The following is a 15,026-nucleotide window of genomic DNA, read 5'->3' on the forward strand; positions in this document are numbered from 1 at the left end:
CGGCGCGCCGGCCGGCGGCCCCCGGCGCCCCCGGCCCGCCCCCCGCCGGGCCCCCCCCCGCCGGCGCCGCCGCCGGAGGCTCGCCAGGGGCGGTGCAACGCGCCTCCGGCGGCGACTCCGTCGGGGTGCGCCCTGCGGGCGGCTTGTCTGGTGCAACGTGAGCCGCGTGTCGTGCGGCTCGCCGGCCTCGGCTCACGTCGCACCAGACAAGCCGCCCGCAGGGCGCACCCCCGACGGAGTCGCCGCCGGAGGCTCACCAGTGGCGGTGCAGCGTGCCCCGCCCGCGCACACTCGCTGCACCGCCACCCGGCACCCCCCGCGCCGACCCGACCCGCGCCGCGCCGACCCGTCAACGACCCGGCTGACCCCAGGCTACGTCACGGTCATGCCCGACATGTTCTCGTCCGACCCAAACACCCCCCAGGCCAACGCCGCCGCCGCCCCCAAGGACCTCTTCGGGCGGCTCAGGGCCATCACGGCGTCGTCGCTCACCGGGTTCATGACCGACATGTGGCTCGCCCGGCACACGGAGGAGAAGACGTGGCCGCTCCTCGTCGACGTCATCGGCGAGATCGTCGACATGTACCAGCCGCAGGACATCTGCGTCGTCGGGTACTCGTTCGGCGGCAAGTATTGTCTCAAGATCCTCCAGCAGGCCCTCGACAGCGCGCACACGCCCGCCAACATGGCGTGGGCCCGGCTCGTCCTCACCGGGGTCGTCTGCCACCCGTCGCTGGTCGAGGCCAAGGACTTTGTCGGGGTCAAAAAGCCGCTGCTGATGATCGCAATCGACAACGACCCGCTCTTCCCCGACAAGGTGCTCAAGCCCGGGCTGCAGTCGCTGACGACGGACAACGTCTACTACGAGCTGCGCACGTTCGACAACCTCCCCCACGGCTTTGCGGTCAAGGGCGACTACAAGACCAGCCGGCACATCTCGCAGCGCCAGCAGGAGGCGCACCGGCTGATCGTGCAGTGGCTCAAGTCGCTCGTGCTGTAGCCGCGACACTTTGTATTTTTAGTCAAGCTCACATGCGCGCTGCCACGTCGAGCTCAAACACGTCGGCCTCGTCGTCGAGCAGCGGGTGGCCGTGCCAGTGCGCGTTCTCGGTCCGGGCCGGCGGCGGCTCGCGCTCGTCGCCCGAGTCGCTGTCGTCGGACGCGTCGGCGAGCTCGGCCGCGAGCGCGCGCAGGCCGCCGCCGTCGTCGGCCAGCGCCGTGTCGCGGCACACGCGCTCGAGCTCGAGGATGTACTGCCCGATCTTGTAGGCCTGGTCGCGGTCGTACGCGGCGAGGTACCGCCAGCCGACGGTCAGCTCGCAGTGCACGCAGCGCACGTCCGCGAGCGTGTGCATGCCGGTGATGAGCATGCGGTCGCCCGGCGGGCCCTCGCGCACGTTGTGCAGCTCGGCCACGAGGAGCGCGGGCCCGATGCGGCCCTGGAACGCTGCCGTCAGCGCCGTCGCGGCAGTGCCTACCTTTGGACGTGATGTGCCGGCCGTCGGCAAAGTGCGCCTGGCACCGCCGGCACTTGTAGACGGTCTGCGCGCCGGCCGGCACGCGCGGCCGCGCGCGCGCGCAGGGCTGCCACCGCTGCGCGGGCGCCAGGAACGTCAGTGCGGCGCCGCGCCGGCTCTCGCGCGCCATCGGCACGGGCTTATCGCAGTCGGCGTCGTGGTCGAACCGCGGGCGCAGGAGCGACGTGTGGTAGGGGAAGAAGTGGCCCAGGAAGCCGTCGAACCGGGTCAGCCGGTCGTCCGAGGCGCCCACGGCGTGCGCGCTGCCGTAGGTCTCGCCCAGCGTCAGCTGCGACGGCCGGTAGAACGCGGGCTTGACGATGAGGCAGGCTAGCAAGATCTGCCAGAGCAGAAATGCTATGTAGAACAGCACCCACGCGGCGGAAATCGTGGCGGCGGACGTCGGGGGCGGGAGGGAGGAGCCGGGCTGCTCTTAGCGAGCGCCGATGCCACCGCGGGGACAGGTCACCTGGCGGCGGTGCGGACAACGGCCGCGGGAAACGTTGGCGAGGCGGCACCGATCTCAGCGCCGCTATCTGGACAACACGCGATCGTGCATCTGGGCTCGGCGCTCGGCTGGGATGCATGCCGGGCGCGGCCGCGGCCGCCGGCTTATATACGCCGCCGCGCGGCCCCGAGAGCCGCGGCCACGCGGTGCCAGCGTGGCCCGGCCGCCGGCCTGGGCCGTCACCGTGTGACCGCGGCGGCCACGCTGCCGCGCGCGCGGCCCACCCGCCCACGCCGGGCGCGCTGCGCGGCCCGGCGCCGCCGCCGGCCGTGCCAGGCAATTGCCGCGGCCGCGGGCGTGGCGGCCTGCCGGCGCGCGATTTGCGACGTGACAACTCAAGAGGCGCATGCGAGCGGTCGGGACTCCAGGATAGGCAGGCAGCGTGCCGTATCGGGTGCCCCGCGCGCTGTCCGCTCGTCACTAGCGCACGCGCTAGTCTCTTTGGGAACAGCGCTGGGAGTTGCTGGGACATTCGATTACATCACCGCGGCGGCGGGGCGCGGCTGGGCCGTGTAACCGTGACGGCGCGTTCGGCGCTGTTGGGGCCCGTGCTTGTTGGGCGGGGCTGTGCCGCGGCGCCGGCCCGGCGCGCTGGGTCGACCCGGCGCGCCGGCGCGGCGCGTCACGCGACGCGCCGCACCGCGTGCGGCTCTACGCCCGGCTCTACGCGCCGCAGCCCGTGCGGCTCAGTGTGTCCCAATCCGTTCATTCGCTAGCTCTCGCCCGTCGCGTAGCCCTCGTCCGGCACGTCGTCCTCGTCCGGGTAGCCGCCCAGGCGCATGCCCATCTTGACGCACTCGGCCACCACCGCCCGCCGCGCGTTGGTGCTCAGGCCAGCCCGCTCGCCCTCGTCACCGCCGATCCAGACGCGGGCCCGGCCGATGAGCTCCTCCGTCGCGCGCTCGCCGGTCTTGACCGTCTCCATGCGGCGCAGCGTTACCAGCAGCGCCGTGAACCCCAGCAGCCGCAGGTCGCCGGCCGCGGTCGTGCGCAGGCCGGCGAAGAGCTTCGCCGCCGCGTACGGCCGCTGCGGCCGCAGCGTCAGGATCAGCGCGCACCGCACGGCCACCTTGCAGTCGGCCGACCGCAGCAGCGACACGACGCCGGGCGCCAGCACCTCCGTCTGCGCCGCGTAGAAGTCGTCGTCGCTGTCGCTGCCGGCCTGCCGCGCCGCCGGCGCCGCGCCCACGACCTCGTCCACGTCCGAGAAGTCGTCGGCGAACGCGTCGTCCGCGCGCGGCTTGCGGCCCAGCAGGCTCAGGTCCTCCCGGAAGAGGTCCAGCACGTCCTTGGTGTAGGCCGCGTTGTCCTCGCCGCGCAGGAACGCGCGCACGACCAGCGCCCGCCGGTGCACGATCGACTCCGGCGGCGCCACGCGCAGCGCGGCCTCCAGGCTTGCGTCCGCCGGCTCGTGCGCCAGCGTGGCCAGCAGCACCTCGTGCAGCCGCCGCGCGGCGTACCACGCGGCCACGGCCGCCAGCGGCGACTTGACCGCCGGGTCCTCGGCCGGCTGCAGGCCGTCGTCGTCCGCGCCGGCCTTGTGGCCGGCGTGCCACGTCATGCCGTACGCCAGCGCGCACGTCTCGTCGTCGAAGACGTCGTCGCGCTCGAGCAGCGCCTGCAGGTGCTCCGGCAGCCCGTCGTCGCCCATGGCCGCGTCCATCTCGGCCGCGGCCGGCGCGCCCGCCAGCGCGCGCGCGTCCTGCCAGAACCACTCGCGCAGCCGGTCGCGCAGGCCGTGCAGGACCGGCAGGTCGTGCAGCAGCACCGTGACGTGCAGCGCCTGCAGCATCGACCGCAGCGGCGTGCGCGGCATCAGGAAAGACGCCATCAGCGTCACCAGCAGCCGCGCGTGCGAGCACGCCTGGTCGCCGCCGCCCAGCTGCGCGTCGATCGCCGTGCGCCACGCCGCCGTGCGCATGATCTCGTCGTCCACGCTGGACTTGGTCAGCACGCGCCAGCCGTCGAGGCCGACGACCCAGCACGTGAGCAGCTTGGCCGCCTTCTTGGCCACCGCGCCGGCCTCCTCGGCCAGCGACCCCGCCGGCAGCGACACCGTCTGGGTCGCCGTCAGGAACGCCTTCTGGCGCACCTCGAGCGGCATCGCCGTGCTGCGTCCGGCCGCGAACGCGGCCTTCTTGCCCTTGGCCGCGCCGTCAAACAGGCCCGGCGAGAACACGTACGCGAGCGCGCCGAGGAAGAGCAGCACCTTGGCGAGCCCGAACGCGTACGCGACGTGCGGCGTGGCCAGCGGCGCGTGCGCGGCCGCCGCCCGGCCCCACGCCGTCAGCGCCGCCGGCAGCGGCAGCGCGGCCAGCCCGTGCGTGTTGCCGTCGACGTCGTTGAACGCGTTGACGACCATCATGCCGGCCATGGACCCCATCATGACCTTGCCCATCGCGTTGCGCGCGCCGGCGCCGCGGCCGGCCGCCGGCGCGGCCTGCTGGTCGGAGAGCATCGTGCCCTCGCGCAGCGCCTTGTTTTCCTTCAGCAGCTGCAGGTTCTTTTGCTGCAGGTGCAGGATGTACTCGGTGGCCTTGGTCAGCACCGTGGCCTTGTTGAGCTTGCTGGCCGGCGTCAGCCCGTCGAGCTCCTCGTCCTCGTCCTCGAACGAGCCGCCGACGGCGCACCGCAGCGACGGCACGCAGTCGCGCAGCGCCGAGATCTTGTCGTTGAGGTTGGTCCGGTACCGCTTCTCGATCATGTTGTGCGCGGTTTTCTTGGGCTTGACGATCTTGCCGCCCTTGGCGGCCGTCGCGGCGGGCGCGACAGGCGCGTCGCGCGGCGCTGGCCGGCGAACTGCCGGCGCCGGCGCGGCCGCAGCCTGCGGCACTGTCTGCGGCACCGTCTGGGCCACTGTCTGCGGCACCGACGGCGCCGCCGCCTGCCGGCCGTACGCCTCCGGCGCGCTCCCCAGGAACGAGCCGTCGTTCAGCGTCAGCTGCGGGTACTGCGTGTACTCCTTGGCCGGCGCGTTCAGAAAGTCCAGGTCCGGCACGGCGTACTGCGCCGGCGCCGGCCCGGTCGGCTCAAAAAACAGCTGGCCGGGGTCCATCGCCGTCTCCGGCTTGACGTGTGGCGACACGCCCGCGCCGTCCATCGGGAACAGGTAGGCGTCCGCGTTCCAGTTGTTGGGTCCGTCCGACGGCTCCTCCGGCGAAAACGACGACAGCGGCGACGAGCCGTGCGCGCTCGAAAGAATGTCCTCTGGCGACAGCGAGTGGGCCGAGTACGATCCCGACGACAGGTCTTCGGCCTCGAGCCGTGCCAGGAAGTCCTCGCAATCGGCAAAGTCGAAAGGCATCGTAGAGGGTAATGTGAATGCGTCTGATTCCATCGTGCCCGGTCGGCAGCGCCTGTACTTATGGCCGTGTGTGCTCTCTGGCCTAGCTGGAACTGTGCGCACTGCGGCAACTGCTCGGACTCGTACTGGACAGTGTGGGAGAGAATGAGTGTTGCTTGCCGTCAAAGTCGTTTTGCGTTGCGCATTGAAGACGAGTGGTGTGATTTTCAGCCACCCTAGCCCAACCCGGCTACCGTGGCGGTGCGATGGGCTGATTTTCGCCTGGCAGGCCCAGCCGGCGCCTGACCGTCGCCACGCTTTGCTCCCACGCCACCGACGGCGATCGCTGGCCGCGGACGCTGCCGGACCACGCTGCCGGCGGACGCTGGCTGCGGCGGGCGACGGCGGAGACCTGGCGGAGGGGCTCTGACGCAGGCCGCCCGAACAGGCAATTGACGCACCGTGCGGACAGCCGCACGTACGTTGGGCGGTGGACTGATGGGTGGTCTGATATACAGGGTAAGGGCCGGCCATCCGACCCGGACGTGCCCGAACTCAGGCCACAGGGTCTGGTCAAGAGGCACGGCTCAGGCCACTGCGTACGCCACGAGGGCGGCGCCACGGAGACGCGCTACGGCCCGCGCGCTGAGGCGTGCGGCGGATCGGCCTGTGGTGCGGATCGGCGGAGCGGCGGCGCCGCGGCGTCTGCCCGGCCTGGCGGCGCCTGCCATGCGGCCAGCGGCGGCGTCCACACCGCCAGACGGCATGCGCCACGGCCGCCGCACGCCTGTTCACCCCTGAACAGGCCCGCGGGCGTAGCGTTGTGACTCAGGTGCATCACAATCACCGGTCCGGTGGAGCACAAATTGGGATGTGCTTGCTAGCCGGTCGGCTGACGCCTGTACCCCCGGCTCGGAACCGAAGCGTCTGCGGGGTAGGCGCCTCCGCCGGCGGGCGGGCTAAAGGGAGGTGGTGTGGAGGCTTCGATGTTGCGTTCCGTGTTTTGTGTACTTAGGCTGGCACCGAACGCGCCAGAGACTGCACCAAGCCGCCGATCGCACACGATGTGATCCACCGTCCTGTCTTGCGTGACGATCCAAGGCGCCGGCACCTCGTATTGTCGTTATTCGCGCACTCGCAAAGCCAACGGCGCACGCCTTCCACGTGGGGTAGAATTGCAGAAGCAAAAAAACATTGCGCCAGCCCGGAGTCGAACCGGGGGCCTGTCGATGGCAACGACAGATTTTACCGCTAAACCACTGGCGCTTTCTCATGACAGTCATCCGCGCATGCACATCATGACTCGCCCGTTGGGACTTACTATGCCGAGGAGGGCAGTCCGATCCTGATGGGCCCGAGATAGCGGACGATAGCACGGGCGAGCAGGCGCTCGAGCTCGCCGCGACGGCGCCCGGCGCTGCGGCCGGCAGCGCCAGCAGCCGGCCGGCCGCGCCGTGCCGCGGGCCGCCCGCTGTCGGCCGCCGCCGGCCCGCCACGCCCGCCGTCAATGGCTGGGATGGCGAGTCATCTGCAGTCGAGACATGAGACTAGTGACCCCGGCTTATCGTAGCTAACCTCCGGCGGATCCACCCGGCGTATATAACGGGCGCGGCAGCAGGCAGCAGGCATCGCCAAAATGGAGGAAACGACGTGCTTTACGTTCTCGAAGCTCAATGCGTCGACCTACAAGGTCGTCCACGACGACGCTCTCAAGGAGCTGCCGTTCATCTACGTCAAGGTCTACGCCAAGTACCTCGTCCTGATCGACACCGGCTGCGGCGTCGACCTCGCCCGCGACAAGACGGTCCAGGTCAAGGCCATCCGGCAGTACATCGAGGCCAACCTGGCCGCGCTCGGCGAATTGACGTACGAGTGCCCCGAGACCAAGCAGGCCGTGCCCAAGCAGTTCCTGGTGTTCATCACGCACACGCACTACGACCACATCGGCGGCCTCGAGGAGTTCAGCAAGGACTCGCCCGTGTTCATCTCGGGCTACTCGCAGGAGTACGTGCTCAAGGACCTGGGCTGCAACTCGCTGTGCTGCGCGTTTGGCATGAAGACGCCCGAGTTCACCGTGTCGCACTGGATCGAGCACAACAAGCCGGTGATCCACGACGGCTTCGACCTCGGCCTGGTCGGCCTGCAGACGCCGGGCCACACGCCCGACGAGCTCGCGCTCTACGACGTGGCCGAGCACGTGCTCTTTGCCGGCGACACCATCTACGAGACGCTGCCGGTGTACATCATCGAGACGTCGGACCTGGGCGACTACGACCGGTCGGTGCGGTTCATGCTCGAGTTCGTCAAGGGCAAGAACGCCGAGCTCGCCGCGGCCGCCGCGCCCGGCACCACGCCGGCCCGCGTCACGGCCGCGTGCGGCCACATCACCGACACGGCCGACTGCGAGAAGCTGCTGGAGGAGACCATCGAGTGTCTCTGGGCCACGCTCCGCGGCGAGTCCAAGGTGCGCGAGAAGACGGTGCTGCGCGAGCACCCGCTGACGATCTACTTCAACGAGACCGACAACGTCGGCTTCATGTGCATCGACACCAAGCTCGACGCCGGCCGCAAACACTTTGGAATTTCGTTGTAATTAGCTGTCTAGTAGTCAATCAAATCCGCAAACTCCATCTTCGTCAAATACAAAATAAGGCTAAGCATGTACCGGTGGTAATTATTTACAGAACCCGAACAAAATACAGTAGAGAGCGTGGGTATCGGCCGGCCGGCCTGCGGCAGGACGGCCCGGGTTGCGCGTCTAGATGTCGACGAGCGACGACGTCAGCCAGATGTCGCTGAGGTCTTTGGCACACGGGTAGCCGAGCGAGTCGGCGTCGCTGTCGACGCTGAGGTCGAGCACGGCCGCGGGGTCAAAGAGCGCGGGGCCGAGGGGGTCTGTGGGGCCGAGCGCGGCCGGATCGAAGTTGAAGTAGTCGCCTGTGCGGGGCGTGGGCGGCACGTCGGCCTGCTGGAGCATCTGGAGCTGGAGCTCGAACTGCTGCTGCGAGAGGTCGGCCGCGCGCGAGTTGGCGGCCTGCTGGGCGGCCTGGGCGGCCTGCTGGGCAGCCTGGGCGGCCTGGGCGGCCTGCGCAGCCTGCGCCGCCGCCGCCGCCTCGGCCGCCGCGCGCTGGCGGGCCAGCGTGACCGCCTTCGGCGGCCGGCCGACCCGGTTCTTCGGCCGCGGCGGCGGCGCGACCGCCGCCGGCGCCAGGAAGCCCGGCACAGCCGACGGCACGTACTCGGGCGCGTCGTATCCGGCCGCGATCATCGTCGTCGGCGTCGCGATCTCCCACGGCGCGCGCGGCGTCGAGGCCGCCGGCGACGCCAGGCCCGGCACGCTCAGCGGCGTCGACACCGCCCGCGCGCACGGGTCCAGCTTCGGGCTCTTGCGGCGGGGCGGCAGCGGCATGGTCACGCGGCGCTTGCCGAGCACGCCCTCGTCGTTGCTGTCCTCGTCGTCGTGCTCGTGCTCGTTCTCCGAGTCCTCGTGCTCGCTCGGGCTCTCCGAGTGCGAGTGCAGCACGCCGCCCTCCTCGGCGTGGAGGTCCGCGGCCTTGCGGTTGAGCTCGTCCAGCGCGCGGTTGATCGAGACGTGGCCGGAGGCCGTGATCAGCCCCGACAGGTCCTCGCCGCGGTGCACGCGGCGCACGAGCTCCTCGAGCCCGTTCTGGAGGATCTCGATCCGGCTCTCTAGCAGCTCGACGTAGCTGGCGTTAGCGTGCGCCGCACAACCACCTACCGAGACGAGTAGAACTTCTCCTTGGTTTTCTTGCGTTCGGTGAACGTGCACACCTTGTCGTCCATAAGGCAGCGCGAGCAGGGCTTGCGGCCATCGCACTGGGGTCAGATCAGATCGCCGGTCGTACGCACCTTGGACTTTTTGATCCGACATGAGTCGCACGCCTTGCCCACGCGCTTGCGCGTGCCGAACTCGTGCTGCGAGCTCGGCGACGTCGGCGGCGACGCCAATTGCATGTGTGTCATTGTGCACTGGACGAGCGACGGCAGCTCGCAGGTAATATAGTCTCCAGGTGTGACGCCGCGCAGTTCGTGGCCTACTAATAACAACGGTGGCCTGTCACGACCAGGGCAGAGTCAGGCAGGGAGAAGGCCAGTAGCGTGCTCATAGGACTCGTCTAGGCGTAGGGCTCAGCCGCGGCAACCTGGGAAGCGCAGGCTTATATGCGACCAGGCCACGTCCGCGGTAGCAGAGGTCTCCGTCGGAGTTACGAATAATGTCGCATTGTGTGCCGACCACGGCCCGCGCGACGACTCAACGCGCGCAGGGGCCCAAACGAGCCCCGCCGCCGGCTAGCCGCGTTCGCCAGGAAATCCAATACGGCGCCGTTGCGCGTGGCGCCCGGGCCGGGCTGCGGCCGGGCGCCGCCGCTCATCGCGCGGCGGGCTGTCATTCGCCGGCCCCGCTGCGACAGGCTCGCTATGCTGCCGGGCCCGATTAGGCCTGGCGGCAGAATGCGCGAGTAAACACCGATAAAGTCTAAATGGATCCGGTTACCGCGGCACTGGTGGTACCCGCGCACGCTGGTACCCGCTGGCGTCTAGCCGCACAGTGACGTGATGGGCCTGGACGAGGCCCAGGGGCGCGGGAGCTATTGGACGAGTCACAGCGAGAACAGGGGCTGTGATTCCTGTCACACGCGGGTCGCCCCGACCCGCGTCGGAGGGCCGGCACTGGACAGGCCGGCAGCCGAGCGTCGATGAGCCCGCTAGCCACAGCGGGCGTAGCGCACCACAATATGACTGCTAGGTGGGCGGCCGTAGCGCACCGCGCCCGCGTCCTGGCACCCCAGCGTGGGCGCCATGCCCGAACGGCCATCCGAGTCGCTTGCGCACCCGCACCAGCGCTGCCCACTTATGCCGCAACCGCACGTGCGCGCGACCTGCCCCGGTCCGCGCCTGTGCCGTGTCTCCGGCCGAGTTTCCGGCGCTATATCCGCGTATTCTCCCACGCTACGGCGGGTACCGCCGCCGATGGCACCCGTCCGCCTTGCTGGCCGGTCGCCGTCCGAACCGGTGTCCGTCGGACTTAAGCAGCAGAGCCGGCCGTGCGCCGGCATTGTTTACTGCGTGCCCGAGTGGGCAACGGACGGCGTGCGGCGCGGCGCCGCTGGTCGGCTCGCTGGCCAGCCCACCGCGGTGCGGGCGACGCGCGGTCGCGACCGCCGGGCGCGAGCCGCGCGGTGCTCGGTCGCGCCCGCTGCCTGCGCCGGCGCCGCGAGTGTATGTCCGCAGCACCGCCACAAGCGCCACCACTGCCACACGCCACCGGACGTTCGGCACGTCGGCCCTCGGCTGCCGGCACCGCCCGTGCCTGATCGCCCTTGCGCAACCGCGGTACGCTGCCAACACTCGGTTGGGCGAGCAGTGGGTCCTGCGGGCAGCTACCCCGCTGAGCGATCGCGTGCGCGCACAATGCGTGCGCCGCGTAGTCGTCGCGGCCGCCCGCGTTGGCCGGTGGCTCGTAGCTGGCCGCCCGTCTGGCGACGTACGCGTCGGCCTGATCTCGTCTGACAGCGCTCCAGACCGACCGGGTGCTTCTGACGTCGATCTGCGCCACCGAAGCGAGCCGATCTGACCTAGTCGCTGTCGGCGAAGCCGTCGGGCGTGCCGCGGCCATCGCTCGGAAGTCGATCCCGATGTTTGGACGCAGCCTGTGTGGCACGGTCTTCGGGGCCACCGCGGCCTCTGAGATCTCGTTTGGCGTACTTTACTCCGAATGGCGACCGAATGGCGACCGGTCGGGGCCGGCCTCGGAGTGCTACGCCGTAGCGGTCGCCGCGTTCGCAGTCGCGCTCGCCGGACAATCGAGCCAACGTCATGGATGGCCGCGCTGCAGCCCAGCTGCAATTCGGGCTGACCACGGCAACGCGGCCGCACACGATCGGATACGACTACAGGCCGCGTGCGGCCGCAATTGTTACACATCGCACACAATGCTACCATATAACCGCAGGGGTGACTCCACGATCCAAGTCCTTGGTCCAACGACCGCCCAGCGACCTGGACCGCCGGACTGGCGATGCGTGCGGCTGCGCCCCCACGGCCCACAACGCTGGGTCCTGCCCGTACCCAACAAGTCCTCAACCCGTCCGGCCGCGCCCGCAGCCGCGGTCCGGATGCTACTGCGGCGAGCCAGCCGCACGGGCTCGGGCGGTCCCGACGCCAGGCTCTTAAGCGCACACTCGCGGTACGAGCGTACGACGAGCGGTCGGGGACCCGCTGGCGCGCTGCGCGGCCGCCGCTGCCAGCTAGCAGCCAGGGGGCTGTGGGGAGGTGACTCCGCCGCCAATCTCGTTCTGGTGTCGAACCGCGCGGCGTGCTTTGCAGCCGACCACCGGATCCCCAAAACCCGGTCCGTAGCGTGCTGCACGCCGAGGCGCCAGAACCCTAGTCCGCGTGGGTGCTCGGCTCGGTGGCTCACTGGCCGGTGCCAAGAGACTCGCGGCTGAAAGCCGCAGGGCACCCGCGTTGAGACACAGCGCACGTGATGCGCGTATAACACCGCCTTGCGAAACTCCGGCCCGCGGCTCGGCACCTCGGTCTTTAGCCACCGCCTGGCGCGCGCGGGCGAAACCCCGAGCGCCTACCCCTGCACGGCTCGGCCGACTCTGCGGGGATATCAGGCCGCGGGTGCGGGCGTGGGCGTCCTACGCTGACCGAGCGCGCTGACTGAGCAGCTCGCTTGCTGACGAAGCAATTGCGTGACACCCGCTATCAGGCGCTTTGTGTGACCCGACCCGAGCGGCGATCCGAGAGGCGACCCGACGTGTGACCCGGCGGCGACCCGAGCACGGCCGACGCGATCGGCGTGCTCAGGGGCTAGCGGCCGTCCAGGCCCGCGGGCGAGAGACTACGCGCCGAACAGCCGGCGTGTGGCGCCGCGCCACGATCGTGGCGCTGACAGGTGGCGGGGGTGGCTGGAGGCTTGGCGTGCACGGACCATTTATTGCTAGCGAGTGCGGAAATGGAAGTTCTGTCGCTGGCGGCCCTGGCCGCCCGCCTGGCGCGCGCCCTGGAACTTGAACGCGCCGCCGCCGAACGGGCCGCCAAAGCCCTGCTGGAACTGGAACCCGCCGCCGCCGAACGGCGATCCGCCGAACGGCGACCCGCCGTAGCCCTGCTGCGGGTTCTCGTCCTCGCCCAGGTCGTAGCGGCGGCGCTTCTCGTCGTCGCCCAGCGTCTCGTATGCCAGGTTGATCGACGCCATCTTGCGCTCGACCTGTTCCGCCGTCATGTCGCCGCGGTACTTGTCCGGGTGGTACTGCTTGGTCTGCGCACGGAACGCCCGGCGGATCTCCGCCGTCGTCGCGTCCCGGGCGACGCCCAGCGTCTTGTAGTGGTCGACCGTGTTGGCGCGCTGCACGAGCACGCGCAGCTGCGCCAGCAGGTCCGCCACCGCGCGGTTGCCGCCGCTTGTCAGGTCGTTGGCCCGGTTGAGCACGTCCTGGGCGCCGGCGAGATCGTCCGCGTTCATGCGGACGTGCGCGTCAAACAGCAGCGCGTCGATCGCGTCCGCGTCCGCCGCGCGCAGCGCCGGGCACGACGGCGAGTCCCAGTCGCGCAGCGCCAGCGCGGCCGCGCACTCGAGCACGAGCGCGTCCACGACGGCCTGCGGCAGGCCCGTGGCCGCGCCGGCCCCGGCAGCCTCGGCCGCCGCACGCGCGGTCTCGGCCTGCGAGCGCACGTCCGCCCACCGGCCGGCGTCGCGCGCAGCGCCGGCCGCGGCCAGCGCGCGCTCGGTCTTCTTCAGCAGCCGGAACAGCGTTTTGCACGCCTTCGCCTCGGGGTCCCGGTGCAGACACCGCTGGACGTGCGCCACGCCGGCGGCCACGTCGCCGATGTAGACGCCGTGCAGCCGCGCCAGCAGCACCCGGTCCTCCTCGGCCGGCGTGTGCACGCGCGACAGGTCGGTGGCGGCCTCGCGGACGGCGCCGGCGGCGAGGTGGCACTGGGCGCGCGTGCGCCGCAGTGCGGCCGAGTCGGGCGCAATTTCGAGGCCGCGCGTGGCCGCAGCCACGCACGCGGCCGCGTCGTCGCCGGCGCCCTCGGCCTCGGCCTGCGCGGCGCGGCCGGCAGACGCGTTGGCCGCGTCTGCAGCAGCCACGTCATCCCAGAAGCCGAGCCGCAGAGCCAGGCGCGACCGCTGCGCCTCGGCCGCACCAAACCCGGGGTCGGCCGCCACGGCAGCCTGCAGGTCGCGCAGCGCGGGCAGTGGCCGCTTCAGCGCCAGGTGCGCCACAGCGCGCTTGTACAGGACTGTGCTGCCGCCGCCGAGGTCGATTGCGTCCGTGTAGAGCCGGATGGCGGCGTCTGGCGCCGACGCCAGCACGGCGTCGCCGGCCGCGAGCACCTCGGCCCATTCATCGGCTGCGGCGGCCGTCGCCAGGCACGCCGCCAGAGCGGCGAGTGCCCGCAGAAACGTCGACGGTCTCATTCGGTTTTTTTTGCGGCCACAGCCGGTCGGTTCGGTTCGTGGCGGCGGGTGCGGGAGGATGGGTGCACGCACGCCTCGTCGCACGCAAGCTGCCTCGATCTGCCTCGTCGGGGCGGGGCGGAGTCGCGGGGGTGGCCGTAAAGCGCCGGTGTGCCGATCGATGGGGTGATGAGTGACACCTGGCCGGAAATTCTGGCCTCACCGACACCCACGCCATGGCCACGCCAGCGCTCGCACGGTTCTGCGCCGCCGTTCTCGAGGCTGAACTCACCGGCGGCCGCTCGCCGGCCCTGGCCGAGTTTGCGCCTGACGCTACAGGCTCGTTTCCGCTGTTTGTGACCTGGGACACGATTCGACCGGACGGCGAGCGCGAGCTGCGCGGCTGTATCGGCACTTTTGAGGCCCAGCCGCTGGAGGAGGGCCTCCGGCGCTACGCGCTGATCGCGTAAGTACGGCATCTACGGGCGGGCGTGGCCGCGATCTGCTGGCGGCGGGGTCGTGCGGCGCGTGCGGCGCGTGCGGCTCGTGCGGCTCGTGCGGCGCGTGCGGCGCGTGCGGCGCGTGCGGCGCGGCACGCCCACAAAACGCGCACGCGCTGCGCCCGGCTGGCCTCGGTGGCGGCTCCGTGGGGGTGGGAGCTGCAGTGGCGGCACACCGGCAGGCGACGGGCTGAAGAGCGGCAGGCGGCGGGCTGAAGAGCGGCACACGTGCGGCAATGAGCCGCACGCCGTGCGGCATATAGCCGCAGCCTCGCGCCCCCACGCAGCCGCCCAGGCGGCGCACGAGCCTCCGGCGCGGCGGCGGGCGGGGCCAGGCGGCAATGAGCCGCACAGCGTGCGGCATATAGCCGCCGGCGGCACCGCCGCGCGCCTTCCGCACAGTGCTGACCGCAGCGCCCTCGAGGACTCGCGGTTCCCCCCCATCACGGCCGACGAGCTGCCGTCGCTCGAGTGCAGGTACGGCGCGCGCGGGCCCGCTGACGCAGCGTGTCGCTGCTGACAGACTTTGAGCCGGCCGCGGACGCGCTGGACTGGGTGTTTGGGGAGCACGGGGTCCGGGTAAGCTTCCGGGCGGGCGGGCGCGCGTACTCAGCCACATACCTGCCGGACGTGCCTGCGGCGCACTTCCGCGACAAGGCCGAGACGCTGCAGTCGCTGGTGCGCAAGGCCGGGTACCGTGGCGCAGCGCAGTGGCGCGAGCTGGGCCTGCGGCTGGTGCGGTACCGGTCGTCCAAGGCGCACTTCACGATCGCCGGGTAACGAT

The 15,026-nt window shown here is 70.9% G+C and overlaps 8 protein-coding genes and 1 non-coding gene across 9 annotated transcripts; 4 read left to right on the top strand and 5 right to left on the bottom strand.

Moving 5' to 3' along the window:
* Positions 1–387: 387 nt before the first annotated feature.
* Positions 388–1,192, top strand: V1510DRAFT_422844 (uncharacterized protein). Its single transcript, XM_066934854.1, has one exon. The coding sequence runs from the start codon at positions 395–397 to the stop codon at positions 998–1,000; it is 606 nt and encodes a 201-aa protein (XP_066786832.1). The 5' UTR covers positions 388–394; the 3' UTR covers positions 1,001–1,192.
* On the bottom strand, positions 1,029–2,076 carry V1510DRAFT_404954 (uncharacterized protein; the record flags this gene model as incomplete). Its single annotated transcript, XM_066932295.1, has 3 exons — positions 1,029–1,447; positions 1,479–1,944; positions 2,065–2,076. 3 exons carry the CDS (start codon positions 2,074–2,076, stop codon positions 1,029–1,031), a joined length of 897 nt encoding a protein of 298 aa, XP_066786833.1.
* Positions 2,077–2,618: 542 nt separating this feature from the next.
* On the bottom strand, positions 2,619–5,455 carry V1510DRAFT_422846 (uncharacterized protein). The gene has a single exon (XM_066934855.1). The coding sequence runs from the start codon at positions 5,360–5,362 to the stop codon at positions 2,738–2,740; it is 2,625 nt and encodes an 874-aa protein (XP_066786834.1). The 5' UTR covers positions 5,363–5,455; the 3' UTR covers positions 2,619–2,737.
* Positions 5,456–6,503: 1,048 nt separating this feature from the next.
* Positions 6,504–6,574, bottom strand: V1510DRAFT_t252. Its single transcript has one exon. It is a non-coding gene; the product is annotated as a tRNA-Gly (tRNA).
* A 370-nt stretch (positions 6,575–6,944) lies between these two features.
* V1510DRAFT_404956 (beta-lactamase-like protein) lies at positions 6,945–7,901 on the top strand (the record flags this gene model as incomplete). Its single annotated transcript, XM_066932296.1, has 1 exon — positions 6,945–7,901. The coding sequence occupies one exon, from the start codon at positions 6,945–6,947 to the stop codon at positions 7,899–7,901; it is 957 nt and encodes a 318-aa protein (XP_066786835.1).
* On the bottom strand, positions 7,881–9,679 carry V1510DRAFT_422851 (uncharacterized protein). The gene is made up of 3 exons (XM_066934856.1): positions 9,179–9,679; positions 9,048–9,145; positions 7,881–9,015 (listed from the first exon to the last, which is right to left on the bottom strand). The coding sequence occupies exons 1-3, from the start codon at positions 9,290–9,292 to the stop codon at positions 8,067–8,069; spliced, it is 1,161 nt and encodes a 386-aa protein (XP_066786836.1). The 5' UTR covers positions 9,293–9,679; the 3' UTR covers positions 7,881–8,066.
* Positions 9,680–10,555: 876 nt separating this feature from the next.
* Positions 10,556–12,236, top strand: V1510DRAFT_422852 (uncharacterized protein). The gene has a single exon (XM_066934857.1). The coding sequence runs from the start codon at positions 10,966–10,968 to the stop codon at positions 11,776–11,778; it is 813 nt and encodes a 270-aa protein (XP_066786837.1). The 5' UTR covers positions 10,556–10,965; the 3' UTR covers positions 11,779–12,236.
* An 18-nt stretch (positions 12,237–12,254) lies between these two features.
* Positions 12,255–13,994, bottom strand: V1510DRAFT_422854 (uncharacterized protein). Its single transcript, XM_066934858.1, has one exon. It carries the CDS (start codon positions 13,761–13,763, stop codon positions 12,279–12,281), a length of 1,485 nt encoding a protein of 494 aa, XP_066786838.1. The 5' UTR covers positions 13,764–13,994; the 3' UTR covers positions 12,255–12,278.
* Positions 13,979–15,022, top strand: V1510DRAFT_370048 (AMMECR1-domain-containing protein; the record flags this gene model as incomplete). The annotated part of the gene is made up of 3 exons (XM_066931420.1): positions 13,979–14,208; positions 14,657–14,719; positions 14,749–15,022. The coding sequence occupies 3 exons, from the start codon at positions 13,979–13,981 to the stop codon at positions 15,020–15,022; spliced, it is 567 nt and encodes a 188-aa protein (XP_066786839.1).
* Between the last annotated feature and the right edge of the window lie 4 nt (positions 15,023–15,026).

Source organism: Dipodascopsis tothii, assembly GCF_038497935.1.
Source record: "Dipodascopsis tothii strain CBS 759.85 unplaced genomic scaffold V1510scaffold_40, whole genome shotgun sequence".
Taxonomy (NCBI): domain Eukaryota; kingdom Fungi; phylum Ascomycota; class Lipomycetes; order Lipomycetales; family Lipomycetaceae; genus Neoaidaea; species Neoaidaea tothii.

Coding starts and splice junctions, on each gene's coding strand:
- V1510DRAFT_422844 (XM_066934854.1), top strand. CDS start 395: ATGTTCTCGTCCGACCCAAACACCCCCCAGGCCAACGCCGCCGCCGCC.
- V1510DRAFT_422846 (XM_066934855.1), bottom strand. CDS start 5,362: ATGGAATCAGACGCATTCACATTACCCTCTACGATGCCTTTCGACTTT.
- V1510DRAFT_422851 (XM_066934856.1), bottom strand. CDS start 9,292: ATGACACACATGCAATTGGCGTCGCCGCCGACGTCGCCGAGCTCGCAG. Junction 9,146..9,178: donor GTCGGATCAAAAAGTCCAAG/GTGCGTACGACC, acceptor ATCTGACCCCAG/TGCGATGGCCGCAAGCCCTG. Junction 9,016..9,047: donor GAGAAGTTCTACTCGTCTCG/GTAGGTGGTTGT, acceptor CGCTAACGCCAG/CTACGTCGAGCTGCTAGAGA.
- V1510DRAFT_422854 (XM_066934858.1), bottom strand. CDS start 13,763: ATGAGACCGTCGACGTTTCTGCGGGCACTCGCCGCTCTGGCGGCGTGC.
- V1510DRAFT_422852 (XM_066934857.1), top strand. CDS start 10,966: ATGTTTGGACGCAGCCTGTGTGGCACGGTCTTCGGGGCCACCGCGGCC.